Raw genomic sequence first — 22,566 nt, forward strand, 5'->3', positions numbered from 1 at the left:
TGGAGGTTGGTGATGAACCAAATTACCCTTTTGTCTGTGCATCTGTTTGAGGGTTTCTTGCAGAGTGTGTGGAAGTCGTGAAAAACAGTTTATATCCGAGGTTGGCGAGGTTGGTGAGCAGGGTGGTGGAGCTGCTGTTGTTGGCGTTCTTGAGGTGGAAGGTCAGGTCTCCAAGAGGAGGTAGTCTGTGGAGGCGAGGGCGTGGGAGGTGATGATGTCGGTGAGGGAGTCGCTGAACTCTGGCTGGCATCCGGGGGGCTGTAGATGAGGTTTCCTCTGAGGGTGGTGTTGGGATTGATATGGATATGGAAGTGCAGGTGTTTGGTGGAGCTGAGCGTGTCTTCGGTGCTGGTCGATATTCTGAGGGGGTTCTTGTGGACGATAACGATTCTTCCTTCCAGTCCGTTGGTGTGGTTCCTGCGGGTGATGTTGTAGCCAACCGAGATGGTAAAGCAAGGTTGGGTGCCGATGAGGTGTTCATCCAGGTCTCCTTCAGGAAGGCGACGTCCGGGGAGGATGAGTCGAGCAGGACCCAGAGTTCAATAGCATGCCTCTGGACGGAGCGGGTGTTGAGTAGTATGCATCTGAGATGTATGTGGCCTGCCCTGTTGGGAGGGGCGTGTTGAGCTGGTGTACGCTGGCTGGTGAAGCTGCAGATTCGGCAGGTAAAGGGTCCGTGGGTGCACTTCAGGGTGGTCTGGAAGCAATTAGTTGTAAGGCTGGTGTTGAGTGAGTGGAGGAGGTTGGTGTTGTAGTGGTAGCAGGTGTGGCGCTCAAGGGGTCCAGGGGGGCTGGCGCTGGGCACGGTCCAGGTATGGACGGCACAGATGGGCTTGACTTAGCAGCCACCATTAAGAAGGGGAGGCCTGGGGAGTGAACTGCCTGAGCACATGGTCAAGGTCCATACTCCTCACCACACAGCAGCTACCATTAAGAAGGGGAGGTGGGATGGAGGAGCTGCTGAGAGGTGGGTCGGAGGGCAAAATGGGTGATCGGGGTTGTGCGGCCACAGGGGACGCAGCGGCAAGAAAAAAACTGAGTGCAGGGGTGGAAGTAAACCAGGGGGGCTTCAGGGAAGCACAAAATAAAATACCAACTGAAAAGGCAACACAAAATACAATACCAACAAAAGGCAATACAGTAGCCCAGAGGTGCAGGCAGAATTACAGAGATAAATGTAGTGAAAAATGAGAGCAGCCACTAGAGGCTCAACCTTGTGGCAGCAGTGGGTGGAGGGCCCAGGCATAGACAGGTTGAGCTAGCTGTGTGGCATGGGGAGCAACCTGACTGAGCACAGGTTCAAGGGTCGCTATTTTGATTGGTTCTCCCTGATTGAAATAGTTGTTTTACAAGTAGGTCCATAGTAAAGTACATTGAGTGTGCCAGGGCTGGTAAATCAAATGCTACTATTGGGCCTGTAGCAGTGATCCGCGCCACCCACATGAGTAGCCCTGAAAAGAGGTCTCAGCCCAGGCCTGCCACCACAGTGCCTGTAAACAGTTTGTCGACTTCTATGTTGACCTGGCAAGCGCACCCACCTGCCAGGCCCTACCCTTCCCTTTCCTTGCACATTCGTCACCCCTATGGTAGGCCCAAGGTACCCCCGGGCAGGGTGCAGTGTCTGGGAAAGATAGGACATGTACTTGTGTCTGTAATATGTTCTGATAGTGAAATACTGCCAATTTCATTTTTCACTATTGAAAGGCTACCTTGCCCATAGGACAGAATGGGGAAAGCTTTGTGACATTTTACATGCATATCGTCCCATAGGAGTGAGATAAAAAATTGGAGTCTGGTATCCCTGAACTCAAAATTTTAGTAAAGGTGGTTTTTAAATTATGTGGTTGAAAATAGCACTTTTAGAGTAGTATTTTCTTGTTGACCTTTCTGTGTGCCTCAGCCTGTTTGATGATTGACTGTATGGTTTCAGTGTGACAAAGACAGAGGATGAGAACCAGGCTGAGACTGGAGCTTGGCCTAGCAAGGCCAGACATGATCGGCCAGGGGGAGCTCATCAAACTGTACCTAAGGACACTAAAGGCCCTGGCTAACTCCCTAAAACACCACCTGAGACCCATCTTTGAAGACCCAGCATCGACATGGCACATTAGGCTGGGAAATGCAACTAAAGTTCTTAAGTTAGTAGAAGAAAATATGTTGCAGCAGGACATCCCGCTGAATGTTTGGAAGAGAGCTTTCAACAAACAAGTGAATGAAATCTCCTTTGAACTTGATTTTAGATCCGTTCGTCGAAGCTCTAATTAGGAACCCCTAAACAACTCCTATACGGTGGGCAAAGCACAACAATATCCAAGCGAGGCCATCACAACACATGCCCGAAGTAAAATTCTATCCATGAGGCTGATCACGCTCGGGATAGCTGATTTCAACCCCGGTTGGGCCCACAAAGGGGTCTCCAAATCTTGCAGGCTTTGCAAGTACAAAAGAGAATCCAGGCAGCACCTTCTTTGCTGCTGTCCTCATTTCAAGAGTGAACGCCGGCGACTGCTGCGCCCGATCTGCCTCAATCAGAGCATAACAACCTGCTCAGAAGCATCAGCCCTGTGCTTGTCAACCACTAATACCATGTTCCTAGCGAGATCAGTGAAATTTGTTAACCAAATTAGTTTAGCACTAAAAACTCACAATGAGAGTATCTCTTCATCCACAACAAGAACTGACATGAGCTGAACTGAATTAGACACGTTGTTTCACCGAAAAATCCTCCTGCTCGCCCTCGTAATCAAGAAAGTAAAGACTTATCCGATCCAATACAAATGCTGGGAAAGCCTAATCAATGGGACTAAGACTGTGGGAGTTGTATTCTTCTCTCCCAATATAGTTTTCTCTCTATATACCATTATCCCAATCAGCATAGGTACTCACCTCTATTTTTATTTTATTATTTTTTTTAAAACATGAAAGAAAGTTTTTTAGAATTATCGATCTTTGTACTTTCTCTTTTACTGTAAAGATTTTAATTAATTGTAGTTAATAAAAAAACCTGAACCTGAACCTGACAGAGGAGGTGCATTCCCTATAGACAGCGTCTGGGGCGGTGAGGTGGGCCCTTGCCCTTCCTGGATGACCCAGCCCTGAGGTGAATAGAACCTGGCTGAATATAGACTGGTAGGAGGAGATTTACCCTGCACAGGAATTGGGCCTGCCTCCCTTGCACAATGCTGTCTCGACCTACTGTGGTCACGTTGCACCAGGGAAGGCAGAACTGGTTTGAACTGGGCTCTGACCCCCTGCAAAAAAGCAGCAAAGAAATTTTGGGGTATAAGTATTAGACCTAAAACCCCTGAAATGTAGATCATTCCTGGAATTCGAGAGGAACCTTTGCCAAGGATAAGAGCTGGAGAAACTGAGGAGAAGTACTGCCCTTGATGTCTGCCAAGGAAAGAAGAAGGACTTTGCTGTGTGTTGTGCCCCCTGCTTGACGGAGACCTTCAAGGTGCCTGAAGTGAGATGACCTCTTGTTTAGAAGTCTCAGGGACACAAAGACTTCACCCACAGCTCCCATAAACTCTGCTGTTGTGAGTTTTTACCTGCCTTGAGGTGCCTGTTCCAGTTTTGGGCCACTGGAGGTTGTTGCTGCTGTTGAAAAGAAGAATAAACCCAAGAGAAGCTAGAAAACCTGTTTCTGACGCTGTCAACGACGCCGCTGTGATGCCACAACCTGCACCGAGGCCCGGGGAGCTGCTCGTGAAGTGAACAATGCATTGCTCGGCCTGCTCCGTAGCTCGGACCCCCTATGACAATGACAGTGATCAGCCGTGTCCGATGCCAACACTCACATCGACTCCGTCATTGCCAGCACCTACATCCTGTTATCATGGCACTGCTGATTGCTGAGGGAAACTCTACGAGCTTGTCAACATTGCATCGTCAACAGAGCCAACTGTTAATGTATGCAGGTTGGCATAGCGTAAAAGGGATTACTTATCTGCATATTGACTTCTCTTTGTTTGCCCATAATTTACAATTTAGGACATATTGATATAAAACAGGTTTGCATGTAGAAGACATAAAGTTTGATGAAACGGATCTCCGAAAATGGCGTCCTCTTCTGAGCTGAAAGAGTTTCACGAAGGTTATTTGGAGCCGTCATTGTTAATGGAGAGGTACTTTGGGGCGAAATCACCCTTCCTTGATGATACGAGTAATACAATATTTCCTCTGCTGTGCAACACCTTCTCTTCAGGTATGCAGCATTTGTACCCCACTTGATTTACATTTAAATAAGATATCTGAATCCATCTGGGGATGCAAAGATGCAGTCATCCTACTGAGAGGTGGGAATTATGTATTAATGGGTTCAAACATATGTTCTTTGGTTATGTATTGAGCCCTGTAAAACATATGCTGGGCTTCTTTCATGTGGGTTTGTTTCTTCTTTTATTAAACTTTCTCAGTAAAACAGAGGTATAATCATTATGTTAAGTACATAGATCAAACACTGGAAGCCTATGTGATCAGAACTCTGTGTGTGGATGGAAGAGAAAACTGATGATAGAGACAGATCCGTGCTTCCTCCTGGATGTTTTTGTTGACAGCACATAAATGATTAAAGTTTAATCCCGAGATGACATCATCTAACAAAACAACATTCTATGAGGCCTATTGATGGTGAGTATTACAGATGCAGGGATGGGCAAAGAAAATCATGTTTCCCCTCACACTGCAAGGCTCCTTTATTTCATCATCTCCAATGTCGAATCTCTCCAAACCAGGTCCTGATGTCCCTCCTCGATGTCCCTTAAATATTTTTCCAACATTCAACCAATGTCCACCCCCCCCTACAGCATTACCACACACTTTTTCCAAAGTCAAAGGTTCACCAAATGTAATATCCTTTTTTATTGCAAAAATTCGGTTTTCTTACTCACACCAGATTCCCCACCTGAATCTTTTGGCCTCTGGAACTTGTTCTGAAAACATATATTTATTTTTCTTTCCTATAATTATCCTACTCTATGAATCATGGCCTCGTGATTATCTCCTTTTTCAACCTTGTCACTAATGGATCTAGATACACAGACCAGATAAAGTGCTGTGTTGGTTGTTGTCCCCTAAGTCAGCTGAGTTAAACAATGTGGGGTGGTGCAGCAAAACCACAGCATGTATTTTAGGCCCTCTTCAAAGTTGTAGCCATTATTCTTCATCCCTTTGATACAATCAGTTACCACCATGCTCATTCTCTCTACCAACTTTCTTTCGGCCACCCATTTACTATAAACTCCTTCACACGTCCCACCTCATCCTTTTCAGACACTCATCCATTCTGCTTCTGAATAAGCCTCCTTTTCTGGCCCATACACCAAGGCAGCAAAGCAATTCTCATTGTATTTATTTTCTAGGGGAATGAAAGAAGATGTGTCAACCTGTATTAAAAAAATTATGTGGTACAGTCAAGATAAATGGGTCTAAATCTGTTATGTGGTTTAAGAAGCCAGGATGTAGCTATTACAGGCAGGTTATATTTGTGTAAAATATTATCAACATATGACAGGATTGCATACTCTTAGCTGTCCTACACTGGTATTGGAATTTGGTTTTGGGTTGCAGGGGTGTTCCTTGAACCATTAGGCAGATGAAGATCAAATCTGGAAAATGCCCTGGTTATGAAATTGGCCTCAACCTGGGTAACTGGGTCTGTAAACAAGGCCACACTGACTGACTGAGATCTTGTGGATTTTTCTAACCATGGCCCTTCATAAAGTACTTTATTTTAAATTATAATAACTGAGATTTGATGTCTATGCTCCAACAGGGCTAATTATCTATGAAGCCCTAACACATGAGATTTTAATATGGATTGACTAGTTTCCATTTGTAAATTATGATAGTCTGCAGAATAATTTTCGGTTTGGCCAAATGGATGAAATATGCATTTCCTATTGTTAGTTATACTGATGCAACATGAAATATTTTGACTCATATGGGAGAAGTAGACTTCAGACTACCCAGTGAGTTTAAGTAGACAATAGTTCACTTGATATTCTTTGTTAAGCCCATTTTACAGTGATGTTATGTATTAATCATGTTGATTTAAGTGCTTTTTATTTGTGATGTTATGACATTTTTAATTGTTATAGTGAACTGGGTAATGTGTAATATTAAAAGAATTTTACTCACTCACTCACTCTGGGAACTCTGCATCATACAAACTCAAATCTCTAGCACTAGTTATCTTTGACTTTACCACTTCGAAAGACTCCCGACAATTTGTATCCCACACAAGTGGCAATTTATTTGAGCACGTATCACAACCACAACTTTCTCAGCAACAGTCTGGAGAAACACCCTTAGTATCTTGTATTGTTCCTCTAACTGTTTTGCATTGATCGGTACATCATCCTGAAGCACAAGAACCCAGCGAATGGTTCAAAAGAATTGATGCATCATGCACTGAAAAACTGAGGCAGCAGATGCCAATCCAAAAGGCACACATCAGAACTGGCATGTGCCAAAAGGTTAATTGAATGTAATATAATGTCTGTAGGATTCTCCAAACACCACCTGATGATAGGGAGAGGCCAAATCAATTTTGTAGAAGCATTCACCCCAACCCAGTTTTTCTAACAAATCATTTACTTTGGGTAATGGGAGAGAATAAACCGGTATTTCCTTGTTAAGAATCCTTAAAATAACACAAAGTTGCATATTCCCATTACAATTTCCGGCAACCGCCAATGGATATAACCACAAACTTACCCTAACAGATTTGATCATGCCTCTGTCATGCAAGATGGCAATCTCGATATTCTAGATCATTTGTTAGACTGAACGGTACTGATCTGAATTTGTGTTTGATTTAGATAGCACATGTTTCACTTTTATCCTATGCTTGAATTCTATTTTTTTTCCTAAATCTGATAAAAAGAGAGAGGGAAACTCTTGTTCAGATAGTGTTAGCTATTTAACAACAAGCACTTGCTCACTAGTCCCAGGTTTAAACACTAATCCAAACTTTCCCTGATGGTAATACATTATGCAGCAACATACACTTACTTGGATTCTACACCCCTTGAACTCCAAAATGTTTGCAATAAGACCTTCAAAATCAATCTTCTGACCTTCATAGGACACAGGAGACCTAATTGAGGGAAATAATTTCCTGTCACCTCATGCTTTAGGGAACAAATTGGATAAAAACATCCAAATTCTTGCACCTGAGACTACTAAGAGGTGTAAGCATCTGGCACCTACCACGATATCTATATATGGATCAACACAATTATTGGAATCTCCACTAACCATATTATCTTCTGTTGTAACCAATATTTTATGATGAATTCCTTTATGATATGCTTATTTCTCTACACGTAGAACTCCTCCTCAAAAAAATTGCTTACTTGGTCAAGTCGGGCTGATACTTTGGCACACATTAGCAAAGTGCCCAACTTTGAGCATTTGTTGCTAACAACATTTCTAGCCAGACATCCACTTCTTCCTTTACTGTGTGGGCTACTGTCACATCTCCCACTCAATGCTTTTGTGCACTCAGTTCCTTGTAAGGTATTTGCGTAAATTCTACACTTTTGGCAATCTTCATAAACTCTTCCAACTATGGTTTACCCATAGTGAGTAATTTTTGTTGAATGAGTTTGTCTGAGCAAATGCCAATGAAATGATTTCTAATCAACTGGTCTGAGTAGTCCCCAAATTGATGTTCAGAGCACAACTTATTCAACACACTTAGGTATTTATCTAACTCCTCCCCCTTAACTACTGCCAACTTAGGTAGATGGATAACTACTTCCCTTCCTTCAAAACCCAAATAATGAATTAGTAGGAGCTTTTTTTTTTTTTGCCCTGAATCATGATGCCCTAATCATCTGAGAGACATGTTGAATGCATTGAACCACTGCTCCCATGGTATCCCTGGTTTGTCAGAGATTTCAGAAATGGTGGTAGAGGGTTTACTGACTGCATTTCTAACGTAACCCTGGGTGCAAAATTCCGCTGTGCCCATGTAGAACACAGAGTTGCTGACAAACTCTGTACTCCACAGAAGAGCAGAGTTTATTTGTGTTGGAGCACCAGAGATGCATGTTTGCGTGGATGGGAGCAAATTACCAGGTGCCCGCGTTTGGCGATGAGATTTCCAAGCTGCTCGCGAGCCACACGAGATTTGCAAGGCAGTGGCCAACACTCATTCATGCCCGTCAGCTGATTTCCGGATTGGGGTTTTGTGACAAACGCAATCCTGAACACGCAGGATGTACTGAGACTGCAATATGGAGAAGGTTCTCACCTTCTCGAAATGATGATTTGGAGTAAAAAAAAACTCCTCAAATTAACATTTGGGTGTAATTATTTTGTGCAAGGTCTCCTCTTTCATTTTTCCCTTTTTTTAAGAGTAAGGAAGTGCCCCAAAGTCTCCAACTTCCTTTTCCTTTCCAGCAGGCACCTCCCAGTGCTTTGGCTGTCTCCTGGTCACTTTCAATTTGGATTTGGAGCTTGGAAGGATCACTCTGTGTGTCTGCTGCATAATACAGCATTGGACTTGAGGACTTTGGATTTGAGATTTCACAAGTAAGTTGGAAAACTGGTGTTGTTAATTTGATTGGGACATGCACCAGGGGATTTTCAGGAGGGAAGACATTGCAGTCGACTCAGAAGACTCAGCAGCACCAGCATTTATCACCTGAATTATTGGGAGAGCAGAAAAAATAAAAATTGTCAAAACTGGTGTCTCCTAGGATTTCCTCCAAGCACATGATGCTTAGGATAATGCAGCCCAATCACACTGTTGCCAGTGATTTCTTCATATGTATCCATACCCATTCAGACCTAATCTGTTCTTCGATTCCAACATCACTCTTCTCACAAATGGGGGTGGTACTAATCTGTGCTTTACATCTACAAGGTTGAGCTTAACAGAGCACTATTAGAAGATCATCTTGTATGACGTCAAGATCTGCCCACCTCCTTTCTTGATGTCAGTGTATTCTACAAGAAATCTTCAAGAATATTAAAAAAACAGAAATATATCAGCAAAAAAGTAGCACACTTTTTCTTAATTTGCACATATGGCCATGCAATCTTAGTAGAATTTTGGGGAAATTGATGGTTGGGACACTTTTAGCTATTGTCCTCTCATTCTCATGAGCCATTCAATGAACTGGAAAATTTGCCAACAGGTATTTTGTTATATGTCCTCATTGCAAAACCTCTCAGAAAAATACTTTATTATCCAATAATTATTTTTAGAGGCACCTCATTTCTTATTTGCTTTCTCCAACTCTCTCTTGTGTGATGCACATGCATTCATAATAGTTGTTTTATCTATTATACTGATATTGTCTATTTTTTCAATCCAGTTGCTCACTGCAGCTTGAACTGACAAAAATGTTGCCCTTGGAAACATACCCATCTGTAATGTCTGCAATGTAATGACAAATACTAAGGTGTACCAAGCTAGGCTCCAGTGTCCATTGGTCATCGAAATAGTCTCCCAGAACTTCATCCAGCAACAGGTCTTTTGGCTGCGCAATCAATGACCCAGTTGAGAATACTGCCACATGCATGAGACGTCCAGTGTAAAGTCAGAATTTGATGATCCTTATAATTATATCTCCCTTCGTTGAGGAAGAGGCTAATGTTAGTGACACATTTAGCAATGGCCAAAGTAAGTGATACCCTTAGTTGCCCATTTCACCCAGTACACTGATGCACCACTAATCCTCATGCCAACATTATGCCAGAAGGGAGTGCTATTTTGAAGATGAGGGTCTATCCTCAGCCATCTTAGTCATGCCACTATGTCCTCATTGCAATGAATTGGATTGAGTGACAATAGAAACAGTAAGGATGACAGTGGGAGACCCTGTATGGTTCACATGCCAACTAGAAATGTGCAGGATAAGACATGTGACATGGTTGACATGTGATGTTGAGATATGATGGAGCCATTTGCCCTTAGTGATACAGCCATGAGCTAGACACACCCTTCTATAGATCTAAAAAGAATGCCCCACACGACTCAATTTAAAGCCTCAATGGTACCGGGTGGACAACATTTTGTCTAGGATCTTGAGGGCATTGTTAATCAATGATTTGCAGTGATAGCTACTACATTCTAGATGATCCTACTCCTATTTTCAAATGTGTGAAATTGTAGAGTTTCCAAACAGGTGATATAGGGAAAGATATAGATTATTCCTCATTAGCAGCATCAAGTGCTTCTAACCAATCCTATGGCCTGGGAAGCCATCCTCCCCATAGATTTACATGAGAAGAGTGCACCTCCTAGTAGTGGCCAATGCTTGTGGGAGGGAGAGGGGAGGTCCAGCTGCTTCAAAAGAGCTTCATCCTTCTGTTTTACACCTCAGAGCTGTAGAGACTTCCAATACAAGCTGACGTGCTGCCAGCCTTTCTATGGTAATCCCTGTGGCTACTCTTGCAGACTATACTTTTACCAGGCGTAATTGAGAAGTAAGCAGCTATCCAGCCATCTACCCGCGGTCAAAATGGCACCGCTGTTACTTGCTCAACACATGATCTGCCTGCATGATGAGGACTGAATTAAGTGCACCCTTCTCTGATATCCACTGACCCTGCAGTCCAGGTATCAGATGATCACAGTATTGCCTGGTGAGATCTGTATACCCTGTTTCATCTCTTTCTTTTGCCCAAACATGCTTCCCAGTTAAGGTAAAGTCTCCATCATGAGGCCATTTTGAGAATCATCACTGGCTGCCCACGGTGACTGAGCTAATGGGACTAACGCCGTGTTCTCTTCTCAATATGCTCTAATATGTGCCTGGAGTGTCTTTTTATATTGGGATTGTCTCTATATTGTGAACTGCATGCGTCATAGGTGGGGGACATGCAAAACCTACATCAAGCCTGATTTGTACCATTAAGTGGTCACTTTCCATGACACAACAATGTGTCATATGAGGGCACTGCAAAGCCAGCTGAGAGACAGTCAATGAGCGTTGATGTGGGTTTACGATATTTCTATGCTCATTCTTTTCCCATCCCTTTTCTTCTGAAAATCTGCAGATGTTGCATGAACAAGGACCAAGATACCTTATAAATTAGAATTTCTTTTTAAAGAACTTCAGTAATTGAACTAATTAACATATTTCTCACCAGGGGTCGTGAAGGGAGAGACATTGATTGCAATGTCCATTGTTCCTTTCTTTCAATGGGCTCTGCCAGCCTGTGAGTATTTCACAGACATCATTTTATCCTGCGAAACTGATAAGTGCGTCTCAGAGGTAGAGAAATGGAGGACAAATGCACCTGAGGCTATGGACTGGAGTCATGCAGCAAAACTGATTTGTGAAATTGAGGGCAATGGGTATGTATTCTGCACTAATCTGTGTATTAAAACTGATTATCTATACTTTATTTTTCAATAATATTAGCCCATAGTGTAGCAGGTTTACCATCTTATGACAATTCTCATGGTTAACTTCTTATCCCTTACTCATAATATTGTTAAATTAAACCGGCTCACAACTTCTTTCTTTTCTTTTGTTTGCTTTTTATCTTTAGATCCCTAAGTGAACTGAATTGCTTAGCCAAGTCATAGCCCATAATGAGATGCATTTCAGAGAGTAAAGACTCCAGAAGCATAAAATGTGCCTGTAATATATACCTTTTATATTTAAAGTAAATGTTTAAATAATAGTAATGCTATGCTTGTGTCTTTATGTTGACATAAATTATCATATACAGCACACCAAGATATATCACGTTATAGTTTAGGGTTTCTTTAAACTTAAATTGTAGGCAATAAGAGGGCATGTTTGGTCCAATGAGATTAGTGAGGGATGATAGGTAGTTGCAAGGAAGCCTGGGAGTGGATTGGGTGTCAAGTCATAGTGTTGGGTCATTGGTGAAGGGGCACCTCCTAGACTCTCCTGTTGGTGCAAATTCTCCATCTCTGTGAGGTGCAACATACTATTGTTGACTTTAATTGTGGATTACTGTATTGTGACAGTAGGACAAACTCATGAAGTTAGCGGAGAATAAATATCATGAGCAATATTTCACAAATTAAATTAAGTATTTGTATTTTAAACTAGTTTAGACATTTTAATTTAATGTCACCTTATTTCCTATGGGGTTTTAGTCTAATCCCCTTCATTTTAAGGGTCTTGCCGTGGCAGTGTTTGAACACTTTGGTGCTGGACTCACGCCAGCTCTCTGTTAGAGTAAATGTATTATTGTATTGGGTAGTTTTTGACTGTAGTAAGCATTGTTTGTGAATGGAAATGGGCTTATTCTTTTGCGGATTGGAACATATCCATAAACTCCTCTTTACTACTTCCTAAATGCCTCCCATTTTAAAGTATTCCATGTCTTTCAGTCACTCCCCTATTTATCCGCCACAGTTACTACTACAATATATGTCTATATCTAAGGAAACTCTGCAGTCGGGGCAGAGATCTTTACAAAGATAAAGATACGAGAGGAGAGATCTACGCACATATACATATATGAGAGGTAGGGGTAGAATCTCTGCACATTGGTTTGTCAGTAGCATTTTGTAGTAAATTAATGGTATTTTTTTGTACTACAAATGTACTTCCAAATGTAGTTAGTGAATAGCTCTGAAAGGAAGTGGAAAATCCAAGACAAAGACCAGCGTAAATCATCATAATATAAAAAAGGAGTAATATGCTAAGGTAAGCGTAATGAACATTTAAGTCCTAGTAGGAGGTTGGCTTTGGTAGAATCATCAGGTAGAATAACCCTCCTCAGACATAGATTGTAGGAAAAAAAAACACGCTACCTATCCTGTAGTGGCTTTAAAAGCACTGTTTGTGAATAGGAATGGGCTTATTCTTTGGTGGATTGGAACACATCCTTCCCTAAACCCCTCTTTACTCCTCCCCTATTTCATCCTCTATTGTAGTAAGCATTCCCTGTTTTTTAACTTCTACCCTATTTATCTAACCCATTTGCTACTAAAATCGATATATATGTCTTAGAGGTGAAGGCAGAATTTCTGCACAGATGTTTGTCAATAGCATTGTGTTGTATGAATCTCTGACAGAATATCGAGAGACAGGATATCGCCACTCAAAATATCGACGTTGGAATATCGAAGGCAAGTATATCGACACCCTATCTACAACATGGTACGTACAAAAATATCGACAATAAAATATTGATGTTAAAAATATTGTAAGTAAATATATCGTTTTTTTAAATTATTATTAAAAAAAGAAATATAAAGCAAATAATACTTTTATATAATTTAAACTTATGTAAAATTATTTTAGAATGTTTAAAATGATTAAATAATACATATTTAATGTTAAACATTTAATTAAAATTAAACGTACAATATGTACTATATATTTAAATAATTATAATATTTATAATTTTTTTTAATTAATTTAAAAAAAATAACAAATACTATACATTACAAATACATCAACACTCATAAAATAATAGCATAAATAATAATAAATATTTATATTTAATACATAAAAACAATGACATATACTTTCATTATTTAAAACATTATTTAAACACAACATTATGGGGCCCATTAGGATGGCGGGCGGGCTTTGCCCGCCCGCCATCCTATCGGAAATCGGGACCACCCGCCCTAAGGGCGGGGGTCCCGCACGCACCATTAGGATGTGCCCGCCACTGTGGCGGGCACATCCTGTATTTTTAGTTTTGTGGCGGGCGGAGCTCTGTGCTCCGCCCGCCACAATACTAAAAATGCTTTGCAGCATTTACATAATCAAAGCGGCAGGCACCATGTGGTGCCTACCGCTTTGATTATGTAAATGCAGGGGGGTACCACAGGTACCCCCCCGTGTGCCACCCCCCTTTGGCCTTCACTCTGGGGGCCCACAGGGGGCCCCCAGAGTGAGCACCGCATGCCTTTCCGTGGCGGCATTGCCGCCACGGAAAGGCATTGTAAAATGCCCATTGTAATATTGCGGGCGGTGTCTGACAGACACCGCCTGCATGTTACTTGTTTTCCGCCCCGGCCGCAAGGTGACCGGGGCGGAAAAGTGGCAGGCGGTGTTTTGCTCCGCCGTGGTCCCCCCGCCATGCTAATATGGCGGAGGGAATACAGGGAAGGATGGCGTGCGGATTTCCCCCGCCAGCCTGGCGGGGGCAATCCGCCCGCCATCCTAATGGGCCCCTAAGTAACATAATAAAAATATTATAAAATACATAAATAATTTAAATTATATTGGATAGCATGAGGCTAAAAATTACTATTCAAACTCCATAGGGTGCAACAGTAGGGAAAGTCCTAGATAGCAAAAAGGTAAAAATTACTATTCCCACTCCAATGAGTGCAACATTAGGGAAAGCGTTGGATAGCATAAGAGTAAACATTACTATTCCAACTCCAAAGGGTGCAACAGTAGGGAAAGCGTTGGATAGCGTACGGGTCAAAATTTACTATTCCAACTACAGTGAGTGCAACAGTAGGGAAAGCGTTGGATAGCGTAAGAGTAAAAATTACTATTCCAACTCCAAAGGGTGCAACAGTAGGAAAAGCATTGGATAGTGTAGGGGGTAAAATTACTATTCCCACTCCAGAGAGTGCAACAGTAGGGAAAGCGTTGGATAGCGGGAGGGTAAAAATTACTATTCCCACTCCAGTGAGTGCAACAGTAGGGAAAGCGTTGGATAGCGTACGGGTAAAAATTACCATTCCAACTCCTGTGAGTGCAACAGTAGGGAAAGCGTTGGATAGCGTAAAGGTAAAAATTACTATTCCAACTCCAAAGGGTACAACAGTAGGGAAAGCGTTGGATAGTGTAGGGAGTAAAATTACTATTTCCACTCCAGAAACTGCAACAGTAGGGAAAGCGTTGGATAGCTGGTGGTTAAAAATTACTATTCCCACTCCAGTGAGTGTAACAGTAGGGAAAGCGTTGGATAGCGTACAGGTAAAAATTAGTATTCCGACTCCAGTGGGTGCAACAGTAGGAAAAGTGTTGGATAGTGTATGGGTTAAAAAATTACTATTCCAACTCCAAAGGGTGCAACAGTAGGAAAAGCATTGGATAGCTTTCGGGTAAAAAGTACTATTCCCACTCCAGTGAGTGCAACAGTACAGAAAGCGTTGGATAGCGTACGTGTAAAAATTACTATTCCCTCTCCAGTGGTTGCAACTGTAGGGAAAACGTTGGATAGCGGATAGGTACAAATGACTATTCCCACTCCAATGAGTGCAACAGTAGGGAATGCGTTCGATAGTGTAGGAGGTAAAATTACTATTCCCACTCCAGAGAGTGCAACAGTAGGGAAAGCTTTGGATAGCGTAGGGGGAAAAATTACTACTCCAACTCCAAAGGGTGCAACAGTAGGGAAAGCGTTTAATAACAGATTTTTATTGTCACATACTTCTAAATAATGTTTATATTTGAAATAAAGTATATATTTTTTTAAAATACATCAACATCAATATAAAACAATTAATGTTTAATAAAACTAATTACATTTCAATAATTTATTGACTATAAATTAACAACAAACACAAATAAATAATAATTATTAATTATTATTCACCAAATAATACATATTAAAGAATAATTTATTTATCATAACAATAAAATATTATTTAAATCTAAATCAATATTAAAAATTAAAACAACATTACACAAATTAATATTTTTAGAATAAATAAAGTTTAACAATATTTAATTATTTTTTCTAGTTATTAAAAAATATTTACAAATTACAAATATTAATTGACAATTTAAAAAATAATTATCTATTAAAATAAATATTTACCAAATAATAATGTTTTAATACATTAATTTTCCATAACTAAAAATATATAAATAATTAAATATTCACAATAAAATTGCTTTCCACCCAATACCCCTATAAACCCACAACACGCTCAGGTACTAAAAAATAACATTTAATTAAAATTAACATTAATTACCAATTATATAATTAATTTATCAATTGAAACAATTAATTGTCAATTAATAATTAATTACAAAATAAATTATACATCATTTTTTTTTTAATTATTTACAATTAAATTACTTCCCACCCTATTCCCCTGTAAACCCACAACCCACTCCAGTACTAAAACATAACATTTAATAACAAATTTAAATTTAAATTAATTACCAATTATATAATTATTTTATCAATTAAAATAATGAATTGCCAATTAATAATTAATTACAAAATAAATTATACATCAATAAATATTTTGTTAATTACAATTAAATTACTTCCCACCCTATTCCCCTATAAACCCACAACCCGCTCCGATACTAAAACATAACATTTAATTAAAATTAACATTAATTACCAATAACATAATTAATTTATCAATTAAAATAATTAATTGCCAATTAACAATTAATTACAAAATAAATTATACATAAAAACATATTTTATTAATTACAAATAAATTACTTCCCACCCTATTCCCCTATAAACCCACTACCCGCTCTGGTACTAAAACATATAATTTACTTATAAAAAATATTTATTAATATATGTAATTAATACACATATAATATTATTTATATTAAAAATAAATTAACTAAAACATATAACACATACATAATAAAAAACATAAAAATATACAAATATCGATATTAGTGTCATCGAAATTAGTTACATCGAAAAATATGCTATCGAAATTACTAACTTCGATATTACTTACATCGATATAACGTTTTTCGATATTACTTACCTTAGGGTCGATATTCTGTCCAACGATATTCTTGACATCGATATTCTGCTCCTTCGATATTTCAAACACAATATTTTGGTAGGTCAAAATTTAAAACTCAATATTTTGACTGTGTACCGTGTTGTATATTAGTAGTATTATTGTAGTACTACTAACATACCACAAAATGTAGTTTATGAATAGGCCGCAGAGTGAGAGGAGAAGACAAGACAAAGACCAGAATAAATCAACACTACAAAGGAGGTGTTATGTACTATGGTAAGTGTAATAAGATTAGAGAAGAATGTTGGCTTTGTTAGAATAAGTATGTAGAACAATTCTCCTGGGATATAGATTGTAGAAAAAAATGTACACTATCTTTCATGGGTTAAGATTGTTAGCAATTGTTTTCTGTACTTTGCTGCAATTTCTGGCCTAGATAAGAGGGGTGGTATGGGCAAGTTAGCATATTTTTGTACCATACTCTTTCACAATTTAATGTTGATTACACCACCTGGACAATAGATCTCACAATTTGAGGAAGGAGGGTATGCACAGTAGAGACACAGCATTCATCAAAATCCATGAGCACAGCACATGTTTTTGTGAAGGAAGATGACAGTTAAGTTAAGCTGCAGTCTTTAGTAGACAACGGCCTCCCAGGAATTTATAATACGAGTTGAAAAAAATGATTTTGTGGAAAAATGTATTCTTCTTAGGATCTGGGGTGAACTGCAGAGCAGGATCTCTTTTTATGCTGATGTGAGACTCTATTCAATAGGAAAGAAAATTGCAATATTTGAAAGTCAGAGTGCAGAGCATAAACTCACAAATAATTGCCGTCCAATGTAGAACCACTGATCTCCAAAAACTAGCTACATGCACCCTGGAGGATCAATCACCCAAACATTCGAAATGTGTAACTGTGACCATCATCATGTCCACCACAAGTTGACAAGCACTTGAATTTTACACTAAAGCCACTTGTCTGCATTATATGAATAACTCACCCCTTTCCATTTTCAGAAGTGGAGGGGCATTAGTCCTTCTTGTGCTTGTTGTTGTTTAGACTTGCAGTTGGTATTTCTTCCAAAGATTGACATACCAGTTGAACACAAAAATACAAATAAATACAGTCTTGATCTATTTTAGGTAAACTGCAATAATTGAGGAGACCCACAGGATACTGGTGTGCAAACTACTATAATGATAATAAAATACCAATCCTATTATTCATCCTGAAACAAATGATCACCCACGCATGCAATATTATAAGCTGATCACATTTTTCAGATAATTCATCATTTGACTATAATTGATGTACGTTCCCTGTTCCAATTGCTGTATCCACCCACTTTTCTATGTGTTTCTTTTCTCCAAGGGAAGCAACACACATATTGTGAGAAATTGGGTTGCTAGTTGACAGGGGTGCGAGCGCTTCAGAATAGTAGTTCAGCAGAATGACAGTTTCTTCAGAATCACAGCAGTCCTTCTTTGCGGCACAGTATCCACAGGTCCCAAAGTGTAATGAAGATTGGGGCTGAAGGACACATCTCTTTACCCTTGTGCACTTCACCTGTCACATTAGGAGAAGCCTCTTGAAGGGTTCCTTGAAGTGCATGGAATTTCTTGACTCCCCTGCCCTGGCTCCAAGCTGGCTGCAGGGACTATACAGGGTTGTTAGTCCTATTGTGTGAAGGCAGAGCATAGGCTATTCAGGTGTAATTTTGGTTGTGCTCTGCTCAGCCTCCCCCATCCTGACAGCAGATGGCCCATTCAGACACTCCTAATAAGTCTAATGTGTGATAGTCTAGGGGAAATTCACAATGACTAATTATCAGCTACAACCAGTCATGTGTTCCAACACAGGCTGGATGCACAAAGTGATAATGACAGGGAAATGCCAACTTTCTAAAAGTGGCATTTTCAAAATCGCAATGTGAAATCCTACTCTACCTTTAAATTATAATTAGATTTTCATAGGTACCAAATGTGACCTGCCCCCTGCTCCCAATTGTAAATAATAATTTATGAAATCTAGTAAGGAATCCACAATGTTATCCCGAGGGAGTGGTAGGCCTCACAGTGGTGACAAATTAATTTGGGAGTTTTTCAGTACCAGGGCATGTAAAACATAAAAGTATATATTGAATCATTTAATTGCATAGCACCCAGCAATATGGGCAATCAAGGGCCTATCTTAGTTGTTACTTATATCTAATGGAAAGGGGAGTGTAAAGCTTGGCAAAGCAGTTTTAAAGCCAAGTCAACATGACAATTCAAAACTACATGCAGGCTGCGGGGGCAGTCCTGGGCAGTTAAGGTACTCCTTAAGTGGGTGGCTCAATAAATGCTGCAGGCCCACAAATTTCATTTATTTCACAGGCCCACAGTATATGGTTTGCCAATCTACAAGAGACGTATAAGTAAATTAGTTAATTTAATATGGACATTAGTTCTATGGCAATCAGATCATGTTTAGCAGAGTGAGTATAAGGAAATTAGCACTGGTTAGTGGTGGCCAGGTGCACATATTCCTACGGTGAATAATAATTGGGAGGTCTGGGGAAAAACAGTAACTGAAACCTTGTGGCTAGAAGGACTACGATTCCCACAATGCATTAGACCATTTTTTCTGGGTGATCCCTCAGAGGGCCAGCAGCAATTCTTTGGTTCTATAACACTGAGTTTATGTGTGGCTGTAGGGGACTAGTGCCACTATGGCACAGTGGCAGATCCCTTTCAAAGCTGTATGTACAAGGTAGCCCACCCAAGAGGTGTGGCTTGCCTTTTGGATGTATACACCACTTGACTACATATTTTTCCTGCCTGCCCGGGTGCCGATGTGCCTAGCGGCAGGGAGAAGGTTGTTTCTTACTTTGGGAGGCAACCTGGATGCATATTAGCGGCGGTGAAAGCATTGAAGCTCAGTGCCTTGATTTGCCACTTCACTAGCCATCCCGTCAGGGAGGGAGGTCTGACTTTCTTTCCATTGAGGTCTTTGTTTCTGACTATTGGGAGGAGGTCAGGGTCCTGTCTTGGAGGCAACAAGCATGAAATGGCAAGCAGAGCATAAAAATGCTAAGGCAACCAGATGCCAAACTTTAAGAAATCCACCTGGGTGCATTCCACATTGCCTCTGGTACAAGCATCATGTTGGGCGAGGCTGCAAGTTATTTGATACCAAACTTAACATATTGTAGATGTACCATAATGGAACTAGTGGCCACAATGTTTCCTGGGTGGCAGTCTATGTTATCCTATGAACCACTGAATACTTATAGTATCTTATAATGCGGAAGGCCACTTCAGGGAGAAATAGGCTTGCAATTCTATGGTCTCACCCTTAATATAATGCACCCTGCCTGCTCGGCTGAGAAGGCCTTCCTTAGGATGACTGATGTAAATTAAACGTACTGCTTTGACCTGAGAACATAGTTGAATCGGGGAATTTTGTACTGCTACTGCAGTCTGTAATAACAGACCTACTCTCAGAAGGTTATTTGGGTCACTCATTAGGCCCTTGAGACCCCATTAACACCCATGCCATTGGTACCACTGGTACCAAGCACATGGAACTTAAAAGGGGGTTAATGTCCCTGCCAATTGAAGTTGCCAATTTGCTCATATCAGTTTTAGGGAGAGAGCACTGGCAATGGAGCACAAATTGGGGGGGGGGGTGACAATACAAAAAGGACAGTTTCCTACATGGCCCCTCCAGATGAAAGGTGATGAGAAACTAACTTAACCCCTGGTAGCTATCATCATCTAAGTGGAAAAACCTGGGAAAGACATCTGCGTGGTCAGTCCCTGGTCTGGGATCCACTCTAAGGTGCACAACCTATAAGGAAATAGGCCACCTCAACAAGTAGGAGCTTTCTTTCTCCTCTACATCAGCCATCTGAAAATTCTCTCATTAGTTTGAACCTTAAAGTAAGGCCGAAATAATTATGATCTTAGCTTCTTCAGAAGCCAAACCACAGCAAAGTCTTCCCTTTCAATGGCACTCCAACGCTGCTCTCTAGGGAGCAGTTGTTTGATGAAATAGGCGACTGGTTGATCCTGGCCCCTATGACTTGTTGTGACAACACAGCTTCAATTTCATGTTCAGAAGTATATGTTTGGACAAAAACATCTTTTCCATAGTCTGGTGTCTTTAGGAGCTCATAGCATCCTTCAAGTTGTCAAAGGCCTTCTAGCATCCTGTGCTCTGAGATCTGGGAGCTTCCCACTCCAGAATGTTCTGGATCTGGGGGTGTAGAGGTTGAAATTGGCCTCCACCCCCAAAGGTAGCACAAGTACATGACATAACTCTTCCCTATCTGGCACTTACTGTGCTTGATAGTTAGGTCTGCCTCCTGCTTCAGGGCCCAGGTAGACCAGGGGATCATCCCAACTCCCCAGGAGGAACTAAGAGAGCTTTAGTGTGAAGGCGTGCTGTACTAAAGTTGTCCTGGCCTGAAAGAACCCAATTCACCAACCTTTCTTAATTGGCAGGTACATTTTTTAGACCAAAAGGCATCACCTTATATTGAAAGTAGCCCCTTGGAGTTGAAAATTCTGACCCCTCTTTGACTTCCTATGTGAGTCCAATCTGCAAGTGCTCTGATATTAAATCAAAAGTACTCAGGAATGTGGCTGCACCCAGCTTGTCAATGAGCTAATACGACATTACAAAGGGGTGTGCATCAGTTTTAGTGACTGCATTTAAACCCCCATAATCCACACAACACATCATATCTGGTTTCCTCCTTTTGAGTTGGAATTTAAGACCAATACCACTGGGCTAGCCCAGAGACTGTCAAAAGGTAAAATCTCTAGCATCTTGCTAACTTAATTTTGATGCAGTTTTGTCTTGGACAAAAAATCTATGGATTTTGTTTTTTACAGGGAGGCTGTCACCAGTGTCAAAGAAAAGATGTCAGAAAACTGACCTAGGACTTGCCTGTTGTCAGCTTGCTGTTGTTTATACAGAGTCAAATAAGACAATACCTTCTACTGAACCATCTTGTGGGCTGTTTGACAGTAGGTCATGGAGGGACTCACGTTCCTCCTCCTGGCCTACATCAGTGAGCCTGAGCATGGTCATGTCAGCTCTGTCCTGGTGGGGCGTTAGGCAAATACATGGAGATATAAATGAGGAATCCAAGGGCTTCCTCAGTATACCTAAAAGGCAACTTCCCCTTTCTTCTCCAAAATTGGATAGGGCTCAGCCGCTCATCCTGTAGGGCCTTGGGAGCCAAGGGCTCCAACACCCACACAAACCGACATGTGAAACTAGTGTAGCTGCCTCCATAGTGACAGGGGCACCTGTGCCGCACAGAGCCTCTACCTCAGTCCTATTGATTGTAGTTCTTTTTTCTATACATATGCCAGATTAGAGGTACGGCAGCCGGGGTTCCAATACTCACTCATCCAGGGAAACTAAAGACGCCTCTGTATACCTTCTGGCCTCTCCAGAGTCCACTGCTACACGCACTCCTTTGCTAGCCTGTCACTTGGATTATCCAAGCTGCATCTCCTTTGTTATGTCCAGGCTGATGCCAATCATGACATACTCCAGAAACCTCTGCTGGGTCACAAATCTTCTCCTGATAGCTCTTGCTTTTGGCCTGGGGGAAGTCTCAGGCTCACCATCCTGAGAAGAATTTTGTGGGCATTAAGAAAACTCATTTTTTCTGTTGTATTTGTTACTCACCTCCTTTTCCTGATGGGAAGCCTGAGCACCCTTTCTCCTGGTCACTCTCACCTAAGGTCCTTCTTGATGCCCTACTACTGACCCATTTGTCAGCTTTTCTCCCCAGCTCTCTGGCAGAACACAACTTGAAATCCACCAAATGATTACATTATACCACCCATCCAACTCATTGCCATCCACAAAGTCCACCAACGTCTGGAGTTGACCTTTATGGGTG

At 40.8% G+C, this 22,566-nt stretch overlaps 1 protein-coding gene across 1 annotated transcript in view; it reads left to right on the top strand.

The window, feature by feature from the left end:
* Nucleotides 1–4,059: 4,059 nt before the first annotated feature.
* Nucleotides 4,060–22,566, top strand: part of LOC147718282 (nicotinamide N-methyltransferase-like) — a 45,073-nt gene continuing 26,566 nt past the window's right edge. Inside the window, exons 1-2 of the mRNA XM_086966677.1 lie at nt 4,060–4,207; nt 11,113–11,320. Coding sequence (XP_086822803.1) covers nt 4,060–4,207; nt 11,113–11,320 — 356 coding nt within the window. The remainder of the gene's footprint in view (nt 4,208–11,112; nt 11,321–22,566) is intronic.

This window comes from Lissotriton vulgaris, chromosome 4_1 (genome assembly GCF_964263255.1).
Source record: "Lissotriton vulgaris chromosome 4_1, aLisVul1.2, whole genome shotgun sequence".
NCBI classification, from domain to species: domain Eukaryota; kingdom Metazoa; phylum Chordata; class Amphibia; order Caudata; family Salamandridae; genus Lissotriton; species Lissotriton vulgaris.